The following is a 24,138-nucleotide window of genomic DNA, read 5'->3' on the forward strand; positions in this document are numbered from 1 at the left end:
ACTATCTTGTGGCGGAGCTAAAAGAGGACACATAACAAATTAGTTACAATTTGGCTATGTTAGTATCAAAAATAAAAGCATCTTCAATTTCAAATAACATAAAAATGTGACACGAATACCCTTTACACCTCTAGGTGTGCACTGTATGAAATATTTCAAAGTAAATTTAATAAGTCTTTGATTATGAAATATACAATACTATAAATCATCCACTGATAACACGCGAACTAAAGTAATTCATATAGCATACATTCTCTTTAAAAGAAAAAATGGCTGTAGGTGTGAACTCTAGATTCGTTACATGAAATCAAATGATAGAAAATGGCCTACATGGTTGTAGATTTTAATCATGTTTTCTGTAAATTAAATACATTAAAAATAAAACAAGCATTATGAAATTCTAATTAAAACCATTCATGTGTTTCAAGTCCATTTTCAAAATCTAATAATTCTAGTACATTTATACACAGCTGTATTAACATATCACTTACACATACATATTACTTATACAATTTTAGTAAGCTTAAGACTATTTTCAAAATTCATGCCAAAATAAAAATGTTTTTAGTTATGACTATGAAAATGTTTGTCACTATACAGTACTTGGCCTTTTTCAATTAACTCAGCTATTTCCCTGAAACAGGATGAAACAGGCCGAGATGTGACTAGGCTTTTAATCAATAATAGTTTCTTAGCATCCATTATGTAGACTCGATAAAAAGGAAGTTCTCCAGTTCAATGCATCCAAAAGAAACACATTTTCATTCTTTGGCAACGAAGCCATATCGGTGATTGCATTTATATTCACCCGCGCTCCAACTCCTGTAAAGAAAAAAAACAGCATTTAGAATACTATTAAATAAAAGCAATGCTTAGTAACAGTTTGATTAAATCAAATTACCAATTGCTACAATCCGGTAGCCGACATCATGAATTCTTCTGGCCGAGCTCGATGTATACTCGGGTCGCGTCGACAGCCCATCAGTGAGGATCACGCCGATTGCTGCTTTCCTTCCGTTTGAGACGGATTTGAAATAGTTTAACTCATCCAACATTAGATCTAAGGCTATATCAGTACAAGTGTTTCCTCCAAGAAACGGAAGGTGTATAATATTTGACACAAGGTCTGTCTCACTGCGGTACTGGTGCAGTCTGATTACGTCACTATACGTTATAACAGACACACGCGATTGACGAAAATCAATGTTTCCCAATTTAATCACATCAATTACAAATGCAATTTCTTTGAGAAAATAAAAATCGGGATTTTCAACAACTCCTAGACTTGAGGAACTGTCCAACACAAAAACAAGGTCAACATCAGCAGGGCAACCTTGGAAATATAATAACGTGGACAAACATTATTCTTCATCTAACGATACGAATCAACAGTTTTGTCAAAGGATTTGCGGAATCTGAAGTAATTATCAGATGATTATAGATGAAGGGATGAACCAAAATTAGAATCATTTATTAAATTGTGATGACTAAAAAACGAATTTATATATTACTTACTGAACGATTTTGGTGGAGATATTAACGATAAGAATTGCGTATCTGAAATATAATAAGAAGTCATTTAATGAACTCATTTTTGTTTTTGAAAAAAATTATTTACATGTACACGTCATTTAAGATAGATTTCAGAAGAATTTCAGAGGTTTACCTATCCATTATTCAAAATTATGATTCAAAGTGCGGCTTAACATAGCCTTTATAACTCTGTAATTAATGTCTCTAAATTCTAAAACGATATACCTCGGCAAATTTGCGATTTCAAAAGAGATTTGAGAATTTTATTGTTAACTTCTAAGTCGTCCACCATAAACAGATGACTGTCAGATGGATCGGAAGCTATAAGTCCCAATTCTTTTATATTGATACTAACTCCAACGCCTATAAAACAAATACAAGAAAAAATTTAATCAGTAAATGAAAAATACTGCATGCAGTAAATACTGTATACCGGGTTATTTTCATCCTGTGTCATTTTTGCCCTTCTTCACTTGCAGACAGTTTAGCCCGTCTTGAATTAACCCGACAATGTATTCGAAGCCATTAGAAATTGCCCATTTTGAAATTCGCCCATGGAAAAGGAGGGTAAAAGAGGCAAAAATATAATGAGGGCGAATATTTCCCTGCATGCAGTATTTGACTTGCAAAGTTTAAAAATTATAGATTAAAGGTCGTGAATTGTTCTTTTGTGCAACTGCTAGGACTCTCCAGTAGCATGGTACTTTGAATGACATGAATATATAAAAAATATACATACCTATTGCAAATAATTTGACAAATTTGAACCGCTTTAATCTGGCGACGACCTTTTCTAAGACAAACGGACTGGTGGACCCACCATCTGTAATAACCAACACAACTAGAGGTCTCTCTACAGTCGACTGAACAGAGTTTGCCCTGTTCTCCACATTTTCAAGAACTATGCTGAGTGCCCTATCCGTGTACGTATTTCCTCCAAGCCAGGGTAAATTCAGAACGGCCGAGGAGAACTCGTTCTTACTTCGGAAATTGTATTCCTTAGCTTGATCGGCATATGTTATCACTGACACAGAAACACGTTTAAAATCAAGCTGCAAGTTGTCGCTAAGTTCTGTCACAAAATGGATTTCTTTCCTGAAGTTTTTCTCTGTTCTAAGACTCCACGAACTGTCCAAAACGAATACAATATCGAATTCTTCTCTGCAATCTATAATCAAAATACTTACATTATAGACATGGATGCATATGCTAGTATACATGTATATTTTCTGAATGCAAGTTATTAATAAAATTTGCTACCTTTTTTTTTTAATCCATACCTTGATTACTTTCTGGAATGTTGTTATCTGTTGCACCTGTAAAGTCAGGGTTGGTGATGAAAATGTTAGTTTGCTTAGACATAATCCAAAGATGATTCAATTCAATAAACTTAAATAGAAAATAACACAGTTTTAGGTAGTTTCAGTATAATATTCAGTGCAATAGAATCACAATTGCAAGTACTTTGAAATTTACAACTAATGCAACAGAAAATATTAGTTTCTTTAAACATAAGCCCACTGTGATTCAGTTAAATATAAACCAAATAGAAAATGGCACGGTTTTAGGTAGTTTCAGTACTTTAAAATTCACAAGTAAAGGAAACAGAAAACAATCTTTAAAATGATTTAAAATGATGACAATACAATCTTTTAGAAGATCAGTGCAAGAAAAAAAACACATCCTTATGCTCATTTTTAGTTTATAATAATTTAATGTTTGTTAATGTAATTTCTTTTTATTTTGAAGCGATTTATTTGATAAGAAAACAAAATCAGAATGTTAAAACTCGTATATTAGATTCTTTAACATACTAATGGAGAAATTATTGTTTGGCCAGCTCGTTTTTTCAATATCACTCCATGTACTTAATTTACAACAGAGCATATTTCTTTTTCCGCTTTAAAGCGTTTTAGTTGCTGAATATCATATGTTTTGGAAGGAAAAATGAGGGGTAGGGGTCCTTCTTCCTGTACATGTAATCAAGTAAATGCATGATGCACTGGTGATTGACCGGTATCTTTGGATAACCCCCACCCCCACCCCATCCCAACCCCATCCCCGTTCTCAAATACGGTAAATTAAAGATTCACCAGCGTTAACAAATTATCATACTATCAACAAATTAGAAATTCAACTCCAGAATTTGTTATTCATACATTTTTTTCAAAGTGCGTTAAGAGTGTCCATACTAAAAAATTTTGATGTACCATCTAAACGCACTTTGAAAAAAAATTTCAAAGTGGGTTAACCTGGTCCCAAAGTCTAGCAATTTCCTCCCAAAGAAATTCAAAAATGAACGCCAACGACAAAAATGGAACGCAATTATTTAACAAATTTAATATTTACTTAAAGCTGCTTGGTCCGATTTTATATCAAATTTTATGCACGCTTTTAAAACGGTGGCTATGCGTAGTATATGTATAATAATAGATATTGCAGTAGTTTTACCCGTCAATTATGCCAAATTTCACTGAAGGAAAATACGTACAAAATTTGCTAACAATTGGGAAAATAAAATAAAAACATAATTACCATTACATATAGCCTCCGACAGGTGAGTTGGTGTAATTGAGTCTTCCATATATAAATGTGAAGGCGAGGATGCTATCACTTTTAATTCTTCCAAATTCACATTTTCTCCAATGCCTATAATATATATATATATATATATATATATATATATATATATATATATATATATATATATATATATATATATATATATATATATAGTTAAATCCAAAAAATAACACAGTATATATATATCCAACTTCCATGTAAAAAGTTTAATCTGATAAGTCAAAAACATTTGAGCAAAAATTTCCATTGAGCTATAAATCCATTTTTACCAATTGATATTACGTAACAATAGCAACATGCCATGTCAACGAGTCATGAAATATAAACTGGCTATATTTACCCAATGATCATCATAGTTCTTAGCATTACTTGATTTGAACTAAACACAAGACTCTTTGCGATGATTATACATTTATAACGATATTTTGAATTCAGTAGGGTACATCTGAATACTAAAATGTTGATAAAGTAACCGATACTAGCCGAAAAATAATACAACATTATGTATAATCATATGATCCCAAAGCAATATACTATATTCCTTCCAGTAACTAATTCTTCCTAAATTCTACATTGATGTATTTCAAAAATTTTCATTATTTTAAAAAGTTCATTTAAAAAAATATATATTTCACTTACCAACAACAAACATTTCCAACTGACTATTGTGAATTTTTGCGGCCATTTTTTCAGTACGGTCAGGGGAAGTTGATGCACCATCCGACATCAAGATAGCCACCTGTCTTTTATCATTTGAGTTTCTCTCTGAGGCGGCCATAACCATCTCTAATGCAGAGTGAGTCATAGTATTGCCTCCCCTCCACTTGTGAGAAGGAATCGTTGCAATAAACTGGGGACTATCTGCATACCTATGAAGTTCAGGTGAGTCACTATAGTCTATCGTAGTAATTGGTGAGTGGCCGTTCGGAAGCTGCATGGATTTCATTAAGTCTGCAGCCAGCTTGCATTCTCGTGCAAATTGTTCCGGTCCTATGCTATTTGAAGTATCCAATAGGAAATAAATGTCCATGTTCGAACAACCTGTTTCAAAAGTTACAAAGTATATCTTTAAACATTTGTGGAACAATCTTTGTTTTAAAACATGGTGGCAAATAAAAAATAAAGCGGACACCTTACCTGAACACAAATCTAATGACAATTCTTTGACAGTCTCCACGGACTGACTCAACGTTTGAACAAAAAATCGTTTCGATGAGGGTACAATGTTTTCTATTAGATCTCTTCTAAGTGACTGACCAACCCCTGTAGAGAAATTAATATCGAAGGAATATGTGGCAGAAAACAATTCATTACAATTGTTCTAAAGAAACTGACAATACAAACCTAAGATATATGTCAAATGTGCATTTCTGTCCAAACTCTGATTTAACCTTTTCATAGAATTGGCTCCAATAACCACAGCAATGTTAAGAAAACCGGGTTTCAGGTCAACCTCCAAAATGTTTTCTGTAGATGACCATCTTTGTGGTACGTTAGTGCGACTAACTCCCTCCAGAAAGTCCTGAACATTACCAAAAGTGAGCACAGAGCCTTGAAACCAGTTAGGTAGCAACTTGAACTTACGAGAGCGACCTATGCTTCTCGACAACCGTGTGACAAGGTCTGTGACCAAGCTCAAGTCCTGGTGGTATTGTTGTATCGGAAGGGAGTCGTCAAGGAACAGAACCAAGTTGGCTGGCTTGTTTACGCAAGCTTTAATGCAATTTCATCATCAAATTATATACAATCTTTGACTCATTTGCTGCTTACGTCAATTTGTTTCAGCAATTCACTTTTTAAAACAAAAGATCTTTTAATATTTTAAAAAACTTTACAACATTAGAATTGGATAATTTTAAGTAAATTTTTCAAAATTATCATAAATGATTACTAGCACTATTGATCTTACTTTGTGTATGACTAAAAGACAGCAAGAATTTGGTTAAAGTCAAGAGTCATCTTGTTAAAGCACTCCGGTGTAATTACTCTGACTTCGCCACAGGATATTATCACTACCCTCTAAAACTAGATTAAACTGAAAACAAAGTCTTAGCATCTAATGACCGGCATTATTTTCAATGATAGCACTCTACATTGTCACTTATGTTTCTACAAAACACCAAAAAGTAGCCATCTAGCAAACCCATTAAGCACAATCTCCTATATTATTAATATGGAGAAGCTTTTGGTTAACAGAATTTGTAGAATTTTGTAAAAGTTTGGAAATGTGAAATACTGTAAATTTTTGTTCAAAAGTTCAGAGTGTCTAGAAATGCCATCAACCAGCGAAACTTACAGTCTTTGTTTTGAGCTGTAAAACAAAATCGGTATTTTAAATAATGAAATAGAATCTCTATGGAGTAGAGAAAAAGCAGATTAATTTGACTCTTAGATATATTAATAATGAATGACTTGAAATATGGAAATAGTCTGTTTCAACTTGTTTCAACGTGGGTTTCTTTTATTTAATTCTCTCCAGTCGTTCGATTTTACTATGAAATATATCACACGAAAATGTTTGTTTTGCTTTTCATTGAAACAACAGACCTGTCCTTTTACTTTAAGAAATATTTTTATCAAAACGATTTAAAGCATTAAATTTTTATATTTCCTTGAAAGTGAAACACAATTCTAACTGCAAGATCACATTGCTTTCTGTAGGGAATGATATAACCCAATTTTCAATTTCAAACTTTTTCAAGGAAAAAATTATTCTACAAGAAAGGTTAGATGGCCCTCATAATTCTCAAACTCAAGTTTATTTGATATATCGATGATATTATAACATGTATATGAATTTATTTTTATTTTAAGTTTATAATTTAAAGGTTGAAAGTTTTTATAAATTTTTTATAAAAATTTTATAAAATGATCAGGGATATTTTTTCATTTGGTTGCAGAAAACGAAAAAAGACATTTCTAAAATCATATCAGACTATAATAGATAACATAGATAACAAATAAGTATAAATAAAGGTATTCAGTGAAGAATTGAAATACACATCATTTTATTAAGTGCATAACATTTAAATACAAAATAGAATAATTGTTTAAATGAAAAGGTGAAATTATAAAAGACAATTTATCAAAGACAAATGTTGATAAACAACAAACAGCAATTAAAACATTGAATATGGTATCAATTTTATATCTTTTAAACTTATTAAACTTAACAAATAAGCATGCATTTCATGATATTTTAAGTAAAATTTAAAAAAAAAACTTTAAAACAGTAAACTTATCAATTGTCATTGTTTTGAATGTCTTGAAGTCTATTTATAGATAGAAAAAAGCCACCAATGGTTTTGAAAACCATGTGACTAGAAGTTTGCAATAATATTTATTATTTTTTTTCTTGTTATAGATGCGCAAGATAGCAATACCTAGGACACAAGAAATAAATGTGTTTGATCTCGTATCGAAGTTTTGTTCGAATTCATTTGTTTCGTGGCATCTTATTGTGATGTCGGCTTTTTTTATTGTTATTTTTTTTTTACATATAAAGGTTACACAATCATAAAGCCAACACAAACAATAATCTGGTCAAACGAGTGCCATGTTACATGGTTGTGTAGTAATATACCTGTATATCTATTCTTTTGCTTATGTAGATGATATTCACTTTATATGTAGTGTATTGTTTTGTAGAGATTAAACACTGATAGTGTTGAAACGTATTTCATATGGGGAATGGATGGTGAAATCTCTTTAATTCATCTTGTTATAGCAAAGACATTTTCCATTAATCAATTTTGACACTCGGTTATTTTATTTTGGATGTAACGCCAAGATAAAATTCACAAGAATAAGAACAGAAAGAAAGACCTCGTTTTCTACGTCGCATTGGATCATTCTTCGAGGATTTGTGTAAATACTGAACTCATTGAGCGAATGAGACACTCAGATCAGATACCGTGGATGTCATCGCGGGAGATTTCATATAGCAGTGCTGTAACACGAGCCGAGTTTCTCGCATTTCTCGCATTGCCAAAGGGTATCCGTGTCACGATGTCTTCTGTACAATATTTCTGCCAAAACTGGCGGATTCTTAGCCTACATTAGCAACATAAATATTATTCATAACCTGTGTAATTACTGTACTTACCCTGGGTGGATGGTGCTGGAGTTCCTGTAACACATTTTTGAAAAAAAGATGAACTTCATCAAACAATTCATCCGCCATGCATTGCATCATTATTATCAATTTACTATAGTAAGTGCAGTTCTTAGTAAATCAAAGACATTGTTTAGAGCTTTTGTTTGCAATTTAAGTTTAACTTAAAACTCGAGCAGCTGTAGCCGTAGGATCATTCAGAATTGAGCAAGTATGCTTACATTTTTGTGCACTGGGTTAAACATTATTCTTTAGCCTTTGTTTGGAGAAGAAGTGATAAAAGAATATTCAGAATTGAGCAAGTATGCTTAGATATTCCTGCACTGGGTTAAACATTATTCTTTAGCCTTTCTCCGGAAAGGGAGTGATAAAAGAATATTCTGCTGTACTTATTTTCTTGGGTTGTCTTTGATTCATATCTAGCTATTGTTTGCAATATGTTGGCTTTTTTGGTTTAAAATCAGTTAATTGAACAGTGTAAGCATAACGTGTAACCTTTCAAAATTATATATTAGAAAGGTTACTAAGTATTTTCTTAATTGAAGAGTAGAGTATGCAATGGATAAAGCTTTGTAAGTTTGTCTCCATAATGAGTTCACGCTTCTTTCTCTGAGAAATGAAGTCTGGTTCGGTAGTGACAGGAGTCTGGGTTATGACCTGAAGACCACAGGTAACCCTTACCTCTGCAAAATCTAGCAGCCAGCTTGTCCTGGATTTGAGATAGAGCGTTGACGTTCTTGAGGAGATAGACATGGTCGTAACTGCTCGCCAGCATCTCCAGCTCTTTCTGGTTCACCTCATCACCAACCCCTGAGAGCAAACAATAAACAGGTCATCGCCTCTTCAATTTTTTTGATGAACCAACAGTTGCTATTAAGTTTTTGCTTTGTGTTTCTTGGGGCGTAAAAAAATTGGTGGCCCAATGAATCTTTAACTTTGATATTGAATTTGTTTTTAACTTTGGCGGTATGGAACACTTTCAGATATCAATGAAATTGAAAAATTCATTATTTGAAGAGAAAAACCCCCAGATTTTACAGTTTTTCAATATTTAAAACTGTAAAACATTTGACCATGAAATGATATAGAAAATTCCATTTAAAAAAAACATGACATGCAGAATTTGACTTGCAGCCCAATAGCTTCATCCTATTGAACTACGCGTTTATACATCAAAATTTGAAAGATATATTATTATAAGATATATGTATTTTACTATATATTTCGAGAGTAGTATGTAGGTGTCACCAAGATCCTCGGAAAACCGCCGTGTTTCGGCGAACATTTATTCATAAACAACACCTGTTCAGCTGATATTAATTTTGTGTATCATTAAGACGCCACACTTATTATATTATACCACTTTGATAATCCCGTCCTGTGTATCTCAGTTAACTAAATATTCAAAATTCCCATTCTGCAGAATTTTAGAATAGACAAATCGTATAAAGAATTCCACTGACATCCTCTCCACTTGCCACAGGACTACAAGATTCATGATAATTATTCAGTTTCCGAAAATTATTAATGTCAAGGTAACACATTTTTGCTTAGGTCAATGAAAATTGTGTGAATATAGGTCATATGGCCTGAGGGAGCATTTTCATTGGGCTGACATGTCATTATATACATCAATGTCGGGTACCTCTCACACCACATGCTGATAGAGCCATCAAGATCAAACATATATCACCAACCCACTTCACAAGATGATGGTGATTTTAATCTACTCGAGGTAAACATCCCTAACAGCTTAATCATGATGATAATTGTAAGTTTACAATTATAAGGAAATCTGTAGATAAGTAGACGGGTTCAAAATATTTTGATAATCCGCGGTACACTATGCGATAGAGTACCCTAATGATACAGCAAAATGGAATACCATATGTTAGTCGGTGACTTTTAGTCGGTTTTCGTCCAAATTTTAGATCATATCAAATTATTTCCCGTGTCAGTTCTGTAAAATCCCTTAAGTTTAATTACATGTGTGACCAGCTCTACATGTAAGTCGACATTCATTTATTTATTCTTGTTTAACATTCCTCAAAGGAAGCTGGGTTGTCAACGAATCAACCATCAGATATGTCTTATACTTTGATATATTTGGTGGCCATAAAATAACATTAATTAGAGAAATAATCCAGCTATTTGATCATTTTCCTATAGCTGTATACAGAACTCTTCTTCTTTCGGAGATCAAAATCCTCTTAAAAAGGTCACGACCATCGAGATCCAAATTTTATTTTTTTATGAAAAATAGGGTTTTCTTGTTCATTTTGAATGATTGACCAAAATTTGAATGTGAGAAGTCAAGTTATAAGAGGGATACAGAGGTCTTATATCTGTTTAAACATAATTTGGGGTAAGGAATTACTACTAGTTTTTCCTTGACAAAATGACACATGGCAAACAAGATACACTAATTTTTTGTGTTCACAAATAATATCATCAACGGAAAAGAGCACCGTTTGATTGAAACTAATACCAATAAACCACATATGACTCGAGCTTTGTTTGCAAAACAACGAATTTTAAACTCTGAATATTGCTTGTAACTTAATATTTGACTTTCAAATTTTGACAAGCATTAAAAATAACAATTCCAAATATTTAAAATGAAAAAATAAAATTTAAATGTTTTAAGCTGAAATCTTGTTTAGTAAAATTAAAGAAAGCGTTTTAAAGTAATAAATAAATTACAGTTGAATTAAGTTTCATGTATAACAAAACTGCAACAGGTTTTTACTCAATCTCTTATTGCATTAAACATTTGATAACTTTCAATGCATTGGAATTTCTTTTAATTCTAATTTTATTTTTTTATGAAATTCTGTATTGGGTAATTTAAAGAGGATTGTTGAGGACTTACCAATGGCATACATTTCTATCCTTTTATCATGAACCTGTCTAACAACGTCTTCCAACCTGTACGGATCGGTGGAGCCCCCGTCAGTGACAATAACGCCAATAGACGTGATCCCAGCCCTGTCTCTGGACCGTTGGTTCTCTTCCGTCATCATAAGCTCTATGGCCTTGTGGGTATAGGTGTTCCCCCCGACCCAGGGCAGGGCTCGGACAGCCCTCTGGAAATCCGCCAGGGTGTAGTAATCGCTGAACCGGATGTTGAGATCGGCGTCATCACTGAAAGTAATGACGGATACTCGAGAGTTTTCGAAATCAAGTACGGACACAACTTGGGAGACGAAGTCTAGTTCCTTCTGGAAGTTTGCTGGTGAACGCAAGCTCCATGATCTGTCGAGAATGAAGACAAGGTCCACTACCTCGCAATCTGAAACAGAGGAACATGCAATGACAGTGTAACCATATTATATTTGTTTCAATATGGTTAATATTTTCTACGTAATAAAACCTATTCCGTTGCATGTGTATTTCTACATCTACTAGTAATTAAATCATTTCGAAATGAAACTTTTTGTAAATATTTTCTTTGAATTGTAAAAATTAATGATTCGATATTGAAAATTGATTTTGCTTCGAGAATATTTTTTTCTGTATTTGTGCAAGAAATAAAGGAAAATCAATGTAGATAGCAATATGTGTAGCTGTGTATCATGTTCAAAAACTAACACCATTTAAAGAGAACTAAAAACATTTATACAGAAAATAAGTGCGGATTGTACGCAGTATGAGAATTCCACATAACGTTCTCAAACGACGGTAATATTGAACCAACATCTTAAAATGCCATAAAGAGACTTTGGCAGATGTTTGTGCTGGCATTGACTCCATTACATGGTGCCAGTAACACGTGGCTAAGTCATATTACATAAGTTTCTTTGAAACACTTCAGATCCATTACTTCAGTAAAATATTGATCCCTATAATCCAGAGTCAAGTAGGTATCTATGCCACTTATGATATTGTACTAATAATCTTTCCTTTTTTCCTTTTATTTATGTACTTTTGAAATTGTTCGAATTTTACCCCCAGATTGAAATTAATGCGATCCCTGGACCTACCCTCTCTAACTATTTTTTTTTTATTAAATCCCTGTATAAATTTATTGATGAATTTTGATAATATTTTTTTTAACCTCCTTTGATATGTTTTCACTGACACACGTGTTATTGTTTACCCTCCCCTTTAACCACGATATAATCCTAATTCTGTGGTTAACTTGAGTATTGACCTCAGATGGCCGTCTCCCCTACGTCTCGGGGTTATCTGTCCCACTCTTCACTGTAGCCAGGATCGACAACCCCCCAACCCGTTTGATCTTCTCGATAATTAGGACCCCTCTATCTTTGCACTGTCCCGGAATGTTCGCACCATCAACCAACATAGTCTCTTTCCTAAGTTACCAAAACCTCGTTAGTAATCAGCCAATGGATATGCGGAAGAAAGTTTTGCTGTTTCTCCACAATCAAACAATTAGACCAGGTGAGTTTAGAAAAGAATTTCATTGAGAAAGTGTCCGCTGTTGAAAAATTGTTGTTATGAATAAATGATATGCTTATGTTGGTCAAATCAAGGTCGTCCTGATATATGAAAACATTAATCATGTAATTTTTATAGTTTGTTGTATTCTACAATATACTGTTGTCTATTGCTGTAAAATCGTACCTCTTCTGTTGGGAAAGGAAGTCCTTTGACTTTCAACAAGGACCAGTGACAACAGAAGCGCAGCTGAAAAAAAAGCAACAGGAAATTCAAAAGACGTCTTAATATTGTGAAAGAAAGATAGAGAAAACAATTTAATCATGGAATTGTTTTTAAAAAGGCTAAATGTGAAAGGTCCCCTACCTAATGTCCACGAAAACTGAAAAATAAAACAAGAGAATATTATGATCTGTTCGAGTGTACTTAATCGCTAGTGTCTGTGTCAGGTATATTAATGGAAAAAAATAACCACAGAGAACCAACTCAAATATGCAAGTTATTTTACGACAATGCAAAATTACCATTTCTATTCATGCTACATCTGCATAAGAATTTTACACACCGAAGACATTTTTTTTTCGGGATAACAACGAAGTTTTGTAATTCATTCAAAAAAATTCCTTTCCATTGACCAAAACTAGCGCTTTACACACAAAGATTGATAACTTTAATTAAGCCCGTTTTTAAATATAGACTTTGCAAAAAGACGTTTTACAAAAACGTGTACACCGTAAAACTGTCAATTCGATACGCAAAAAAAAAAGAAACGGTCAAAGGTCAAACTTTACATTGATGACAGGTATTGAGAAATTCTACAGATACACTTACCATATTGCACCTGGTATCACTTACAATGTACACAATATGATAAGATCTCCAACTATTGAAGGTCCTTCCAAAATAATTAGATATACGTAAAATGTTGATCTATTTCCAGTGTATTTGAATTTTAATTCGCGAAAAAATTAAATCCAATTAACCCGCTGTTTACACAAAATCTCTTTGATAGATTGGGGACAGTATTCAATAAAGGACTGCTCCCTGCGAAAATAGGTATCAGTGTTTTTCAGATGGCCCGCGTCCTGAACGCTTTAAATACTTATCGGGGCCCCGCAATCACTACGCCAAAGTATCGCACACCAGGCTGTGTAGAGTGTTGTCCACACCAGTCTTACTCTACTTTCTCTGTATTTCATTCACAGGTAAATTCATCGTGTCATTCTAATTCAAGATGCTGGCAGATGTTAAATTAATGCACGATTAAGCGTCTCATTATAAATGCTTAAATTTTTAAAATTAGTTTTTAATATATTACTTACGGTATGTTTGTCTTTTGTGAAATTTTATGGATTGAAAGGATGGCGATTTTCATCGAAATTTTTCAACTTCGTAATTCAGTTCATTTTTATTGAAATGTTTTCCCCTTTTCTCTATAACAGCAAGCACAAAAACTTTCAAATAAACATTTATGTATGCATATCTTATTTGCAAATAAAACTTGTAGGAGGATGAGAGATAAATGAAATTCTGTTGAAGATGTTTGTTTGTTGATTTAAACTTCATCCATACATGTAAGCGTTCATGTTCCTCTCTGTGTGATTGTGTATTAATGATGTATTAAAGTTATTGTACACCCCCCGACGCCCATAAACCCGGAGGAATACAAAAGCTGACGGAGAGTCATATCGTAAGCCTTTCTTGAAATGATGAAGTGTTTAATACATGGCGAGACTCTCGTGTTACTACATTAACAATAGTGAAAGAGTGCTGCCTTACACATAACTCCCAGCTGTGAGGGTCCGGACCTCGCCCCTCTTACACGGTCACGCTAACCGCACCACACTGCCCAGCGGGCCACCTTTCAAGGTCCCCGGACCGTGGAGTCCGGAGGGGCTAGTGCTGAGTTTCAAGGACGACAGGAAAATAATTGAATATCTGTCAAATTTCAAATTAAAAGACTTTTATAGGTTTTACACGCCAGACTCATGCCGGTAATTTTATTTATGTGAAACATGTTAAACGTATCTTTGAGGGATAGTAAAATAAAAAGAATTTATAGAGATTTTACACAATAGTACGTTAGCGCAGGGCCACCTCTGACCCCTGTATTTTTGTCATCGCTGGGCATTTTTAAAGCCCCATTAAATCTCTAATAGTGTTAAACTTTCCGACACCCACTGGTTTGGACATATCAAATTAGATTCAACGCTATGTAACCAACTATTGTTACGGCCGATTGTAATTGGGTGAAAGTAGTTATATTTTAAACTGATGGGAAAAACTACAAACCTGGCAAAAGATCTTGCCAGGAGCTATACAATCCGTATTTGGCAAAGGTAAAAGATTATCATTGAATGCATTCAAAAAACGTTCTACAGAAGTTTGATTTGAGATAAAACAATCAACAATGCATTCAGCGAAAGTCACATTGGACAAATTAGTTTCAAAAACAACATTGCATTGAATGATCCGAAGTGTTTCTTGAATAAACATCAGAGAAACCCTTGCTTTCTTCTGGAGACCGGGTAATGTCAACATCGCAATAACGACCGCCGCAACAACTCTTTAACCGGAAAAAACGTCAACGCATACAATATGAATTTTCCTTAAATAGGTATTTCCCACCTTTCAAAATCCAGCTACGCCAAAAATTCTATTTTACATGAACGTGAGAAACACTTCCGTTCCTTATTGACTTCTGTTCGTCTCTAATTAATGTTTAGCTGAAATGAAACAGCTATTATTCATGTTGTGCATAGCTCTGCAAATATTGTAATATGGCTTTGATGTCCAAAATCTTATTTCTCAAAATTCAAAGCAACCCAAAAATTTCAATTGTAAGCTTTTGAAAGTTATTCATTGCTATAACAGATTATTTAGACAGTCAACACGGGGCTAAGAAAAGGTTTTGTTGGGTAAATAAAGATCACAGATCGCAACTGCACTCAACCAATGCATACAACATCCTGGTTTTTAAACAAACGTCATGCGAATAACCACGCTGTAAACACTCAAATCTCTCTATTCACGCCTGAGATAATCTTGCTGCAAAGCAGGATTTTTTTGTTACATGTATGAAGAATAAGTGAAATATCTCGATACTAGTATTCGGTATTTTTTTTTTAATAGAATTAGTTGAACCTTCAAGCTTGTATTGAAAAATACTATATATGTGGGTAAATCCAGGCATTGAAGATATTTTGGGGAAATTTACATTACGTATTCTTTTGAGTAATATAGGACCCCAGAATTTCGGTAAAGAAGTGTACATAAATGAAGATGCTCTGCGTTTTCTCAACCTTGAGCCCTTAGATCTATTTTCTACTTCCACACTTGCCTATTTAAAGATTTTAAATTCCGAATTACCTGTGGATAAATTCGACATATGTCGTAATAAACATGGCTATTACTTGAAATTAATATCTGAAGAAATTCTAATGTAGTTTGACTACTACTTCTTCATTATAAAAAATATGACACGATTAATCCATTGTGCAAGTATTTTGGTTGAAAACACTTAAATGTACATTCACACGAATAATACAAAATTCTTAATTAGGTGATAACTGTAGTTTAAAAAGCATTCCTCATTCTTTTATCCACTTAATAGGTACTTGCAAAATATACACACCTTTAAGGAAAAGGCTACTTACCAGAGACATTGTATGCTAATATGTTTCGTGTCAACATCAAAACCCATGCAATAACAACTAAATCGACGAATAGTGAAACTACACAATAAATAGACCAACCACCTTCATCATAGCATGGTTATTTAAATCAGTCTATTCAAACAGATCTCGATATGCCATTTAAGTCAATATTTGTTTAAAATTATTCTAGTATCATTAGATAACGTGTGTTTGGGAAGCAGTTGACAATGTTCTTTAAACCCGATTGTCAAGATGCGCTCACAGCAATTTAAGAGGCCAATTGTGAAGAGGTTCAAGAAAACTTCAAAGAAAACGCAAAGTCTGCAGACAAGGAACCATGCAAAGATCGAAACCGGTTACGATCTTATATGCCGGCAGTAAATCGGACAGGCAAGAAAAATAAACCGTTCAATTGGAAGAAAGAGCATTGCATTGGAATAGGTTCGACATGCAATGACAGAAATTGCTTTTTAGGCATTTGGACAAAGAACAGCGGCTCGATCTTTCTTGTTAAACCTTAGACTGTGTCTGATAGTTTTCTGTTGACTTAGCCACCCTTGGGTGAATTATTTTCATTTCAACTTTTCAACATTTGATAAGGTACATATTTTCACGTGAACATAATATAATTTTTTGAATCAACATTAATTTCATAATGTCTGTCATGTATGTGCTTTGATATTTAAAACCACCATTACAATTTTCACAAGGTTTTGAGAAATTCTTTTCGGACTTTAGGAGCAATGCCCTGATGTCGACACTGACACTCTCTGAAAAGCTTTCATCTCCATGTCTGTAACAATGAATACATGGCCAAACATTTCGTATGATTTAGACGGGGGTTCTATGAGTCCTTGGGTTTCATTGGATGTTTCTGGCACTTTGTCGGAATAACAGCAACGTTTTACCTTAACTGGGCCAAATTTGTCAAAAATTAAATCTATGCCGATGTAATCTTACCCTGTGTGCAAGCCTCTACGACAACTGCCGTTCCTAATTACCCGTTACATGACCTTCCTGTGTGGGTGGATGGTTTGTCAACCCTCTCATTAAACCCATTATAAGTTGCCGACTCATACGGACTTCAATCAAATAGATTGCTCTATATATGTTTTAACGGTATATCAAATGTGAACTTCTTTTAACATACCAATACACAAACCGTTTCTACCCAAAAGGTATCAGTGGTATTGAATTTTGACATCATTTGCTACAATTTTTGTGCCATATAAGACAGCATAGTAACTTTTGGTTCTCTCCTCTTAAATCACACAAAGTGCATTCAATGACCTTGAGTCAACTTCAATGTCAAATGACACAGACCGAACATATGTGAAATTGCAAGTATGCGGGAACGATGGGAGTCCTGATATACAGAAAGATGTCGATTTTAGGACCTGATATTATGCCATCGAACTCCGTGAAAGAGAAATTGGAGAATCGTTATGTTGAAAACGCCAGAAGGGCGATGTTACACCTATTAAAGATCGGTTAAATAGCTGGCATAAATTAAGACAAGAACCAAAAGAATGACCTCAGTTGTTGGGTCACTGGAGTAACCCGTCGTGGGATGGGTCGACTACCCCCGTATCTACAGATCTCCACATCCTCGGTGTACCTAGACTATAAACCGTCGACATTTAATAATCGGGAATAGAAGTTGAATTTGTTAATCAGTTAATTCATTTAATTATAACTGAAATATCATTTGGTTCAAAGCTTATTCTCCGCACATGATATTTACAGCCAGTAGTACAGTTCGCTATTATTTAGTTTGCTCATTTATAATTAGATATCTTAAAACCAACGCCTTTTCTCTGAACGTGCTGGGAATTCTAGAGAGGTTAAAACATTGACAACACTTTGCAAACGAACTGGAATGTAAGGCTGTGACCCTGTAGTATATTCACTTCAACAATGTTGAGGACTTGTAACAACTAACACTTAATTCATATATATCGCCAAGGTGTGAACATCGTGCTCAAGAAACGACTAATTTACCTGCAAAGATAAATGACACCAAGATTTCCATTTCATGTTTTAGAAAATAAATCTGTCAGTTTTGACACAAAACTGCATCGCCGCTTTTATTTTGGTAAATGCACCGTAAAAGGTTGGGCGAATAGGTCGTATTCCTTGCGTGGGGGCCTGGGCTTTTTATATGAATATGAAATTCTTAAACGGTGCGAAGATTCACTTTTAAATATTAGACATAGATTTCGCTACCATTTTTTTAGTTTGAACGAGAAAGAGAACTGGGTAGACTCTATGGTGAAAAGTGCGCATTCAGCGGTTGAATTTCCTATTCTGTTATAAACAGATGTTCATCAAAATAAGGACTTCGCTCTACACTGGTACACTATGCACGACCATAAAATAACCTTCTGAAATACTTCATTTGTCAAATTCCACAAAAGCAATTACTCTCGCCACAAACTATTTTCCCGCATATTCCGCTGTGCTATTACAGATGAAATGGGGACACTTTGTGGTCATCATGGGCTATTTAATAAATTGTAATGAGGTCCGCAGAAGTTCAGTCTGTCTGCCACAAATATCGCGGAGAATTTCAAATGGTAATACAATAAATGTGACATCAAACTCCGCGTATCTACCTTTTTCATTATTGTTAAAATTTTAAAGCCATAATTTTCTCTAGGTGTTACATGTACATGTACCTACATCTGTGAGACAAAGAGACATTGATGACAACCAAGTCTTTCGTTGGTTGCGTGTATTTGTGGAAAGGGAGGGGGGGGGTATGTTATTTTGTATCTTAAAAATTATCTACATATGAACTTATTGCCTTTCTGAATAATTTTTACACAGGGTCCAAAAAATGCAGGAGCCAGTTAATTCAAATCTATTTGGTATTATAACAAAAAGGATGGCTGCATGACCAAACAAGTGGTGGTGGTGGGGTAGGGGAAGCCCCTACCCCTCTCCCCCTCCCAATTACTACGTGACCGATTCTAATCTTCTGAAAAAAAAGGGATCCATATTAGACAGAAGGACGTATTCAAACTGTATTAAGGCTAAAAACAGTAGAGTTTTTCTACAGTTATTAATAGTTTATGGTTAGAAAAATCTTTGAATTGTTCTTGTCTTTTTTAAAGGTTTATTTATGGACAATCAAGTCTCTTTTCATATATTTATACTGCCTTCGACAACGATTTTAAAAAAAAAAACCTTCCTGTAGATATTGTACAATGTCCGTTTCATGTGCAATGGTAAATACGGGTAGATTAACATTAAAAACTTCTTTACCGTGGATGAAAGTACACTTACACGTTTCTCGTGTAAATCAGAAAAAATGCGTGCCTTGGACGACAAAGTTGATTTGATCATCTTCAATCAAAAAGAAAATAAAGCTTTTTTAAGATTTATACTGGGATGAACGATCCACCATATCAAATGTTTACTCCAAAGGGTGAACAAATAACATTGATTCTTATCAAGTACAATCATTTGAAATTTCACCACCAAATTTTGACACGTTCATTATATGGCTAGATAATATCTGTGGGTGATCTTTAGACAACGAAATTTCAAAACTGAAAATTGCTCAGTGTTTAGAACCTGTAAAATTTACACATTTGTACATGAATGTCAGCAGACAGTGGGATATAATGTGAAAGGCATTGTGGAATATTTAAATTTGAGCATTTAAATTTGCGGGAAGCTGAATTTTGTAAGTTAATGATAAGTATGACAAACCTTGGCGCTGTGAGTAATTTACTGGGCGGGAAAGGGCATGCGGCCAGCGAGAGAAATACAACAGATTCATACAACTGCGCCACGGGCTCATCTCTAGTAGCAAGAGATTTCCTCGACGATATTTTTCTGAATGCGCTATCATGGCTGATTATGTATTGAGAATGACTGACTATTAAATACATCCCTGGTTAATGGTGCATATTGAATAGTAAATGTAAACTACGGCGGCTTTGCCTTACCAGGAATAATATTTTCTCTGCAAACAGCAACTTCCAAACGATCGCGGGGTAACGCCTGACCTCAGTCCCGTGTTATTTCTAGTGTACTACCGTAGATGGTGCAGATACATGTGATGTATAGTGCAGTAAATGGACCAGTCCGACCGTAGTTCACACAGCATTAAAATGTTTTGAATAAATATGCTTGTCTGGAATTATTCACTGCCACACTTTATCTATATTTACGAGAGAGAGAGAGAGAGAGAGAGAGAGAGAGAGAGAGAGAGAGAGAGAGAGAGAGAGAGAGAGGGGGGGGGGGTTGGGAGGGGTCATGACATTACGACAGTCTCTTCATTTACAAAATAAAACTTGTCACAGTCACACCGTTCCGACACAGGAGACAGTAGCAAAGTCGCCATAAAACACCTCCCTGCAGTGAACCAATCAAGTCACGGTCATAGGGGACGATCACAGAGAGTCAGTGGGGGTAGGGTTCAAACTGTCGCAGTTGAGAGTTCGATTCAGAGAATGTAAAGATCACTAAGGGAAAGACAGCACATATTTCACGCTAATAGGTTTTTTTTAATTCATTGTACTTTGAGTATTTATGTATATATATGTCAATCTATAAGTATGACTTATGCAGCATTTTCTATATGTAATATATCATAGATATTTGTTGACATTACCTGTAAACCGAATTTAAAAAAAAAAAAAATTTTGCACATATGAATGGTTGTAAACTAGTATTACTATATCTTAGGTTCATATATGCTAATTAGATGTTTTTATATAAAGTTTATAATTGAAACACCCAATAACACAAAAAGTCCGGGGGTGTAAAAGAATTTTTAATGGGCTTTTAAGATCATGAATAGGCGAAGGACATGCGTCTGTTGAAGATAGAGCCTCGAAAAAGTGGCCGGACAAAGACTTGTTATAGGTGTAAAATGCCTCGCTTTTGCCGGAGAGAATAAGCACAAAACATAATCCTTATGGACAACACTGCCCTATTAAGACTGCAATATTTCCTCGATCCCAAATCCCAACAATCTGATCGAGTGTATTCAGAGTGTCTTTGTTCCGTCCAATATAAGTGTATACGTTGCAGATAAATCCTTTATAAGAAATTGATTTCCAGATTGCCTGCCAGAGAGAGAGAGAGAGAGAGAGAGAGAGAGAGAGAGAGAGAGAGAGAGAGAGAGAGAGAGAGAGAGTTTTAGAAATGTTTCTTTAAACCAGAAGTGAAAGATCTATTTCATGTGACAGATTTAGCATTTGAAAAAATAAAACCTTCTCATTGCTTTAGAAATAAAGAATGTATTCAACAGATTGTATGAATTTTTGCAATAATGATAAGCAAGGTATTCAATAATTGTCGACAAGGCACTGACCCCCCTCCAACCCCACCAACTGAACGAATGTTTGGTCATGTGATTGAATGGTAGATATTAAAGTTTTATTGTGTTATTGTATGAAGAGAGTAGACACATTCCTCAGACAGGTCCAATTTACATTATAAATGCGAGAAATCATTAAATTATGCCTCATCACCATCTCCACAGCATGACAAATCGCCCTCTATATAATGATCCCTAATTAAATGCAATGAATATTTTGTTGAGGTTGCATGAAACCCTATTTAAAGGTAGAAAACATTCACTGAATTTTATTTACCGTAAAAATTTATCGATGTTTTATGCAAAACGCAGACAAGGAATCTTAAAGAATACGCCATTAATTACAATGTTGATTAGGTTCAGGTGTTAATTAATTAAAGGTAATCTTGAGATCTTACCTGGATTGTGAATGCACAGTTCATGATTTTTTGCACAGGTGATGAGCAGTTTATGTCCTAGAGTCCTCGTGTTTTATGAGGTGACACACAAACTGGTCCAGGTGTGGTGAAGTAGAGGACCGCCTCTGTTACTTATAGGTCCCAGGTATTCTACGCGCTATTTCAAATACTAATGGTAGGTGTGTAGATATATTTATATATATATATCTATTTTCATTTAAACTGGTTCTGAATGGGTCAGGCTGCAAAGACAGACAACTATTGGAATATTTAGTAAACAGGAGATCGAGGACATTTGAAATGAGACAAAATAGACGAGTTTAGTGTCAGTGACAACTTTCACTACACACAATGACACTCGCACGTGAGTGATGTTTAGATCGGGGCGCTGCACTTTATACCTTTTTCTGTCAGACCGGTTAACAAACAATTTTTTATATTCCAATCTAATTACGTATGATTTATAATGCAGGGCCATAAAAATGGAGTATGATAACACATTAGTCAGCGTGATGTTACGTTGGTCTTTGAAGAAGCTGAGTTTGATACGGTAGTATTATATTGGAATCGTTAAATCTAAACAAAACAGGCTTAAATTAAAACTCAGGTATTGTTAAAAGTTATAAAACTAAATCATTTACTGAGTGTTAAGCAATGTCCGTGAATATGCTAACCATACATTTATCATTTTTTACAAAATGATTTTTAATAAAGCGATGCCCGACAGATTCAAATATAATGGTAATTCCAATGAGGTAATAAATATGAGAACTGTATATAGTAGTATTCTGTATGCATCGCTTACAAAAAGAATTCGCAAGTTTTATTGCCTCCTGATAAGGGAAAAAATCGAACGGACGTGTCGCTTTTTGTAATTACAGATCTTCACTTTAGTGTGAAAATATCTTGCAATTTGAATAAAAACCACACAGGGGCATACTTTACGATAATACGAGGTTTTCTTGAAAAATATAAATATGCGAGTCTTCACTTTCACATAGTTAAGCAATAAACATTTAAAATATTATGACTGAATTGGATTACCTTTTTTTCACTTGTGACTCTCGATTAATCATTCTTTATACTAGTATAGATCATTCATATTTTTACACGATCATGTAGTTTGTTAATATGGTGAAAGCAGGCTTAATTTCTCTTGTCTGATATCCCTTAAAATGATAAAAGATGAAACGTATAATGGCAAATGTAAAAAATAATGTCTGAAATTTTCAAAGAAACAGCTCAGAACAGAGGAGTCTAATAACAAACAAAGCATGTCACATGATAAAGGACTGGGAACACAGCACAATCAAAGTTGCGTGTCTCTATGAAAATAATAGAATATGCTGTTACGAACTGAATGTGAGCATGAATGACCACAAACAAACATCATAAACACTGGAAATGCATGTATTCTACCCTTGTCCTCTTTGGTCCCGAAATTTGATAAGTCGAAAATGCAGACACAAAATACAAACACTGTAAAGTGCAGACGATATCAAAAATTGCATCAGGGTGCCTAAACATCTTTGCATTTTATTCCTTCAGCATTCGTTTTTATATGGAAATGGGGGCACTACTTCTTATACAGAAAATTCTTAGTTCATTTCCATGCCCTGTTGGTAGGGTACACTGCATATAGTCAAACATCGTCATGTCTTGGTGTAAAGTGCTCTGTTATTTGTTATTTTGTTGAAAATAATGATAGAAAACTTAGCTAAAGCTTGTAACAGCAACTTCAATATTTTTCCGGTCAAGGTTTTATGGTAAGCATCAAATTCGACAACATACATGTCCAACGTTCTCAGCTAAGAAAAAAATCATCCCCAATGAATACATATATTTTTTTAAAAATTTACATTCAGGATATGAAAGACAATATGTATAGGGCAGAAAATTTTCAAAGGGGACCCCTTAATGAAGTGAAAGAGATGCACCTGTGTATTTTTTTTTATTCAACAGCGTTCAGCCATTACATAGCTGGTCATTTCATGTCTTCCACTTGAAATCTTTCATGGGTAATATGCCTAAGTATTGGCTTTTTAACACAAAGTCAACATCAAAATGTATGCTCTCTATCTTGCACCTACTGAAGAGTCTGTACAAACATCTCCAGTC

At 34.3% G+C, this 24,138-nt stretch overlaps 1 protein-coding gene across 3 annotated transcripts; it reads right to left on the reverse strand.

Moving 5' to 3' along the window:
* Positions 1 to 23: 23 nt before the first annotated feature.
* LOC128187803 (collagen alpha-1(XII) chain-like) lies at positions 24 to 22,343 on the reverse strand. 3 transcript variants are annotated; one of them, XM_052858404.1, is made up of 17 exons: positions 22,021 to 22,343; positions 12,998 to 13,013; positions 12,818 to 12,880; positions 11,103 to 11,522; positions 8,912 to 9,040; positions 8,222 to 8,245; positions 6,413 to 6,427; positions 5,461 to 5,829; positions 5,254 to 5,379; positions 4,756 to 5,157; positions 4,069 to 4,182; positions 2,814 to 2,849; positions 2,273 to 2,701; positions 1,759 to 1,896; positions 1,516 to 1,557; positions 902 to 1,333; positions 24 to 822 (listed from the first exon to the last, which is right to left on the reverse strand). In XM_052858404.1, the coding sequence occupies exons 1-17, from the start codon at positions 22,042 to 22,044 to the stop codon at positions 692 to 694; spliced, it is 2,910 nt and encodes a 969-aa protein (XP_052714364.1). In that variant the 5' UTR covers positions 22,045 to 22,343; the 3' UTR covers positions 24 to 691. The 3 variants fall into 3 exon arrangements, with proteins under 3 accessions (XP_052714364.1, XP_052714365.1, XP_052714366.1); XM_052858405.1 differs by lacking the exon at positions 22,021 to 22,343 and adding an exon at positions 16,288 to 16,426; XM_052858406.1 differs by lacking the exon at positions 22,021 to 22,343 and adding an exon at positions 13,463 to 13,774.
* Positions 22,344 to 24,138: the final 1,795 nt, after the last annotated feature.

Source organism: Crassostrea angulata, chromosome 6 (genome assembly GCF_025612915.1).
Source record: "Crassostrea angulata isolate pt1a10 chromosome 6, ASM2561291v2, whole genome shotgun sequence".
Lineage (NCBI taxonomy): Eukaryota > Metazoa > Mollusca > Bivalvia > Ostreida > Ostreidae > Magallana > Magallana angulata.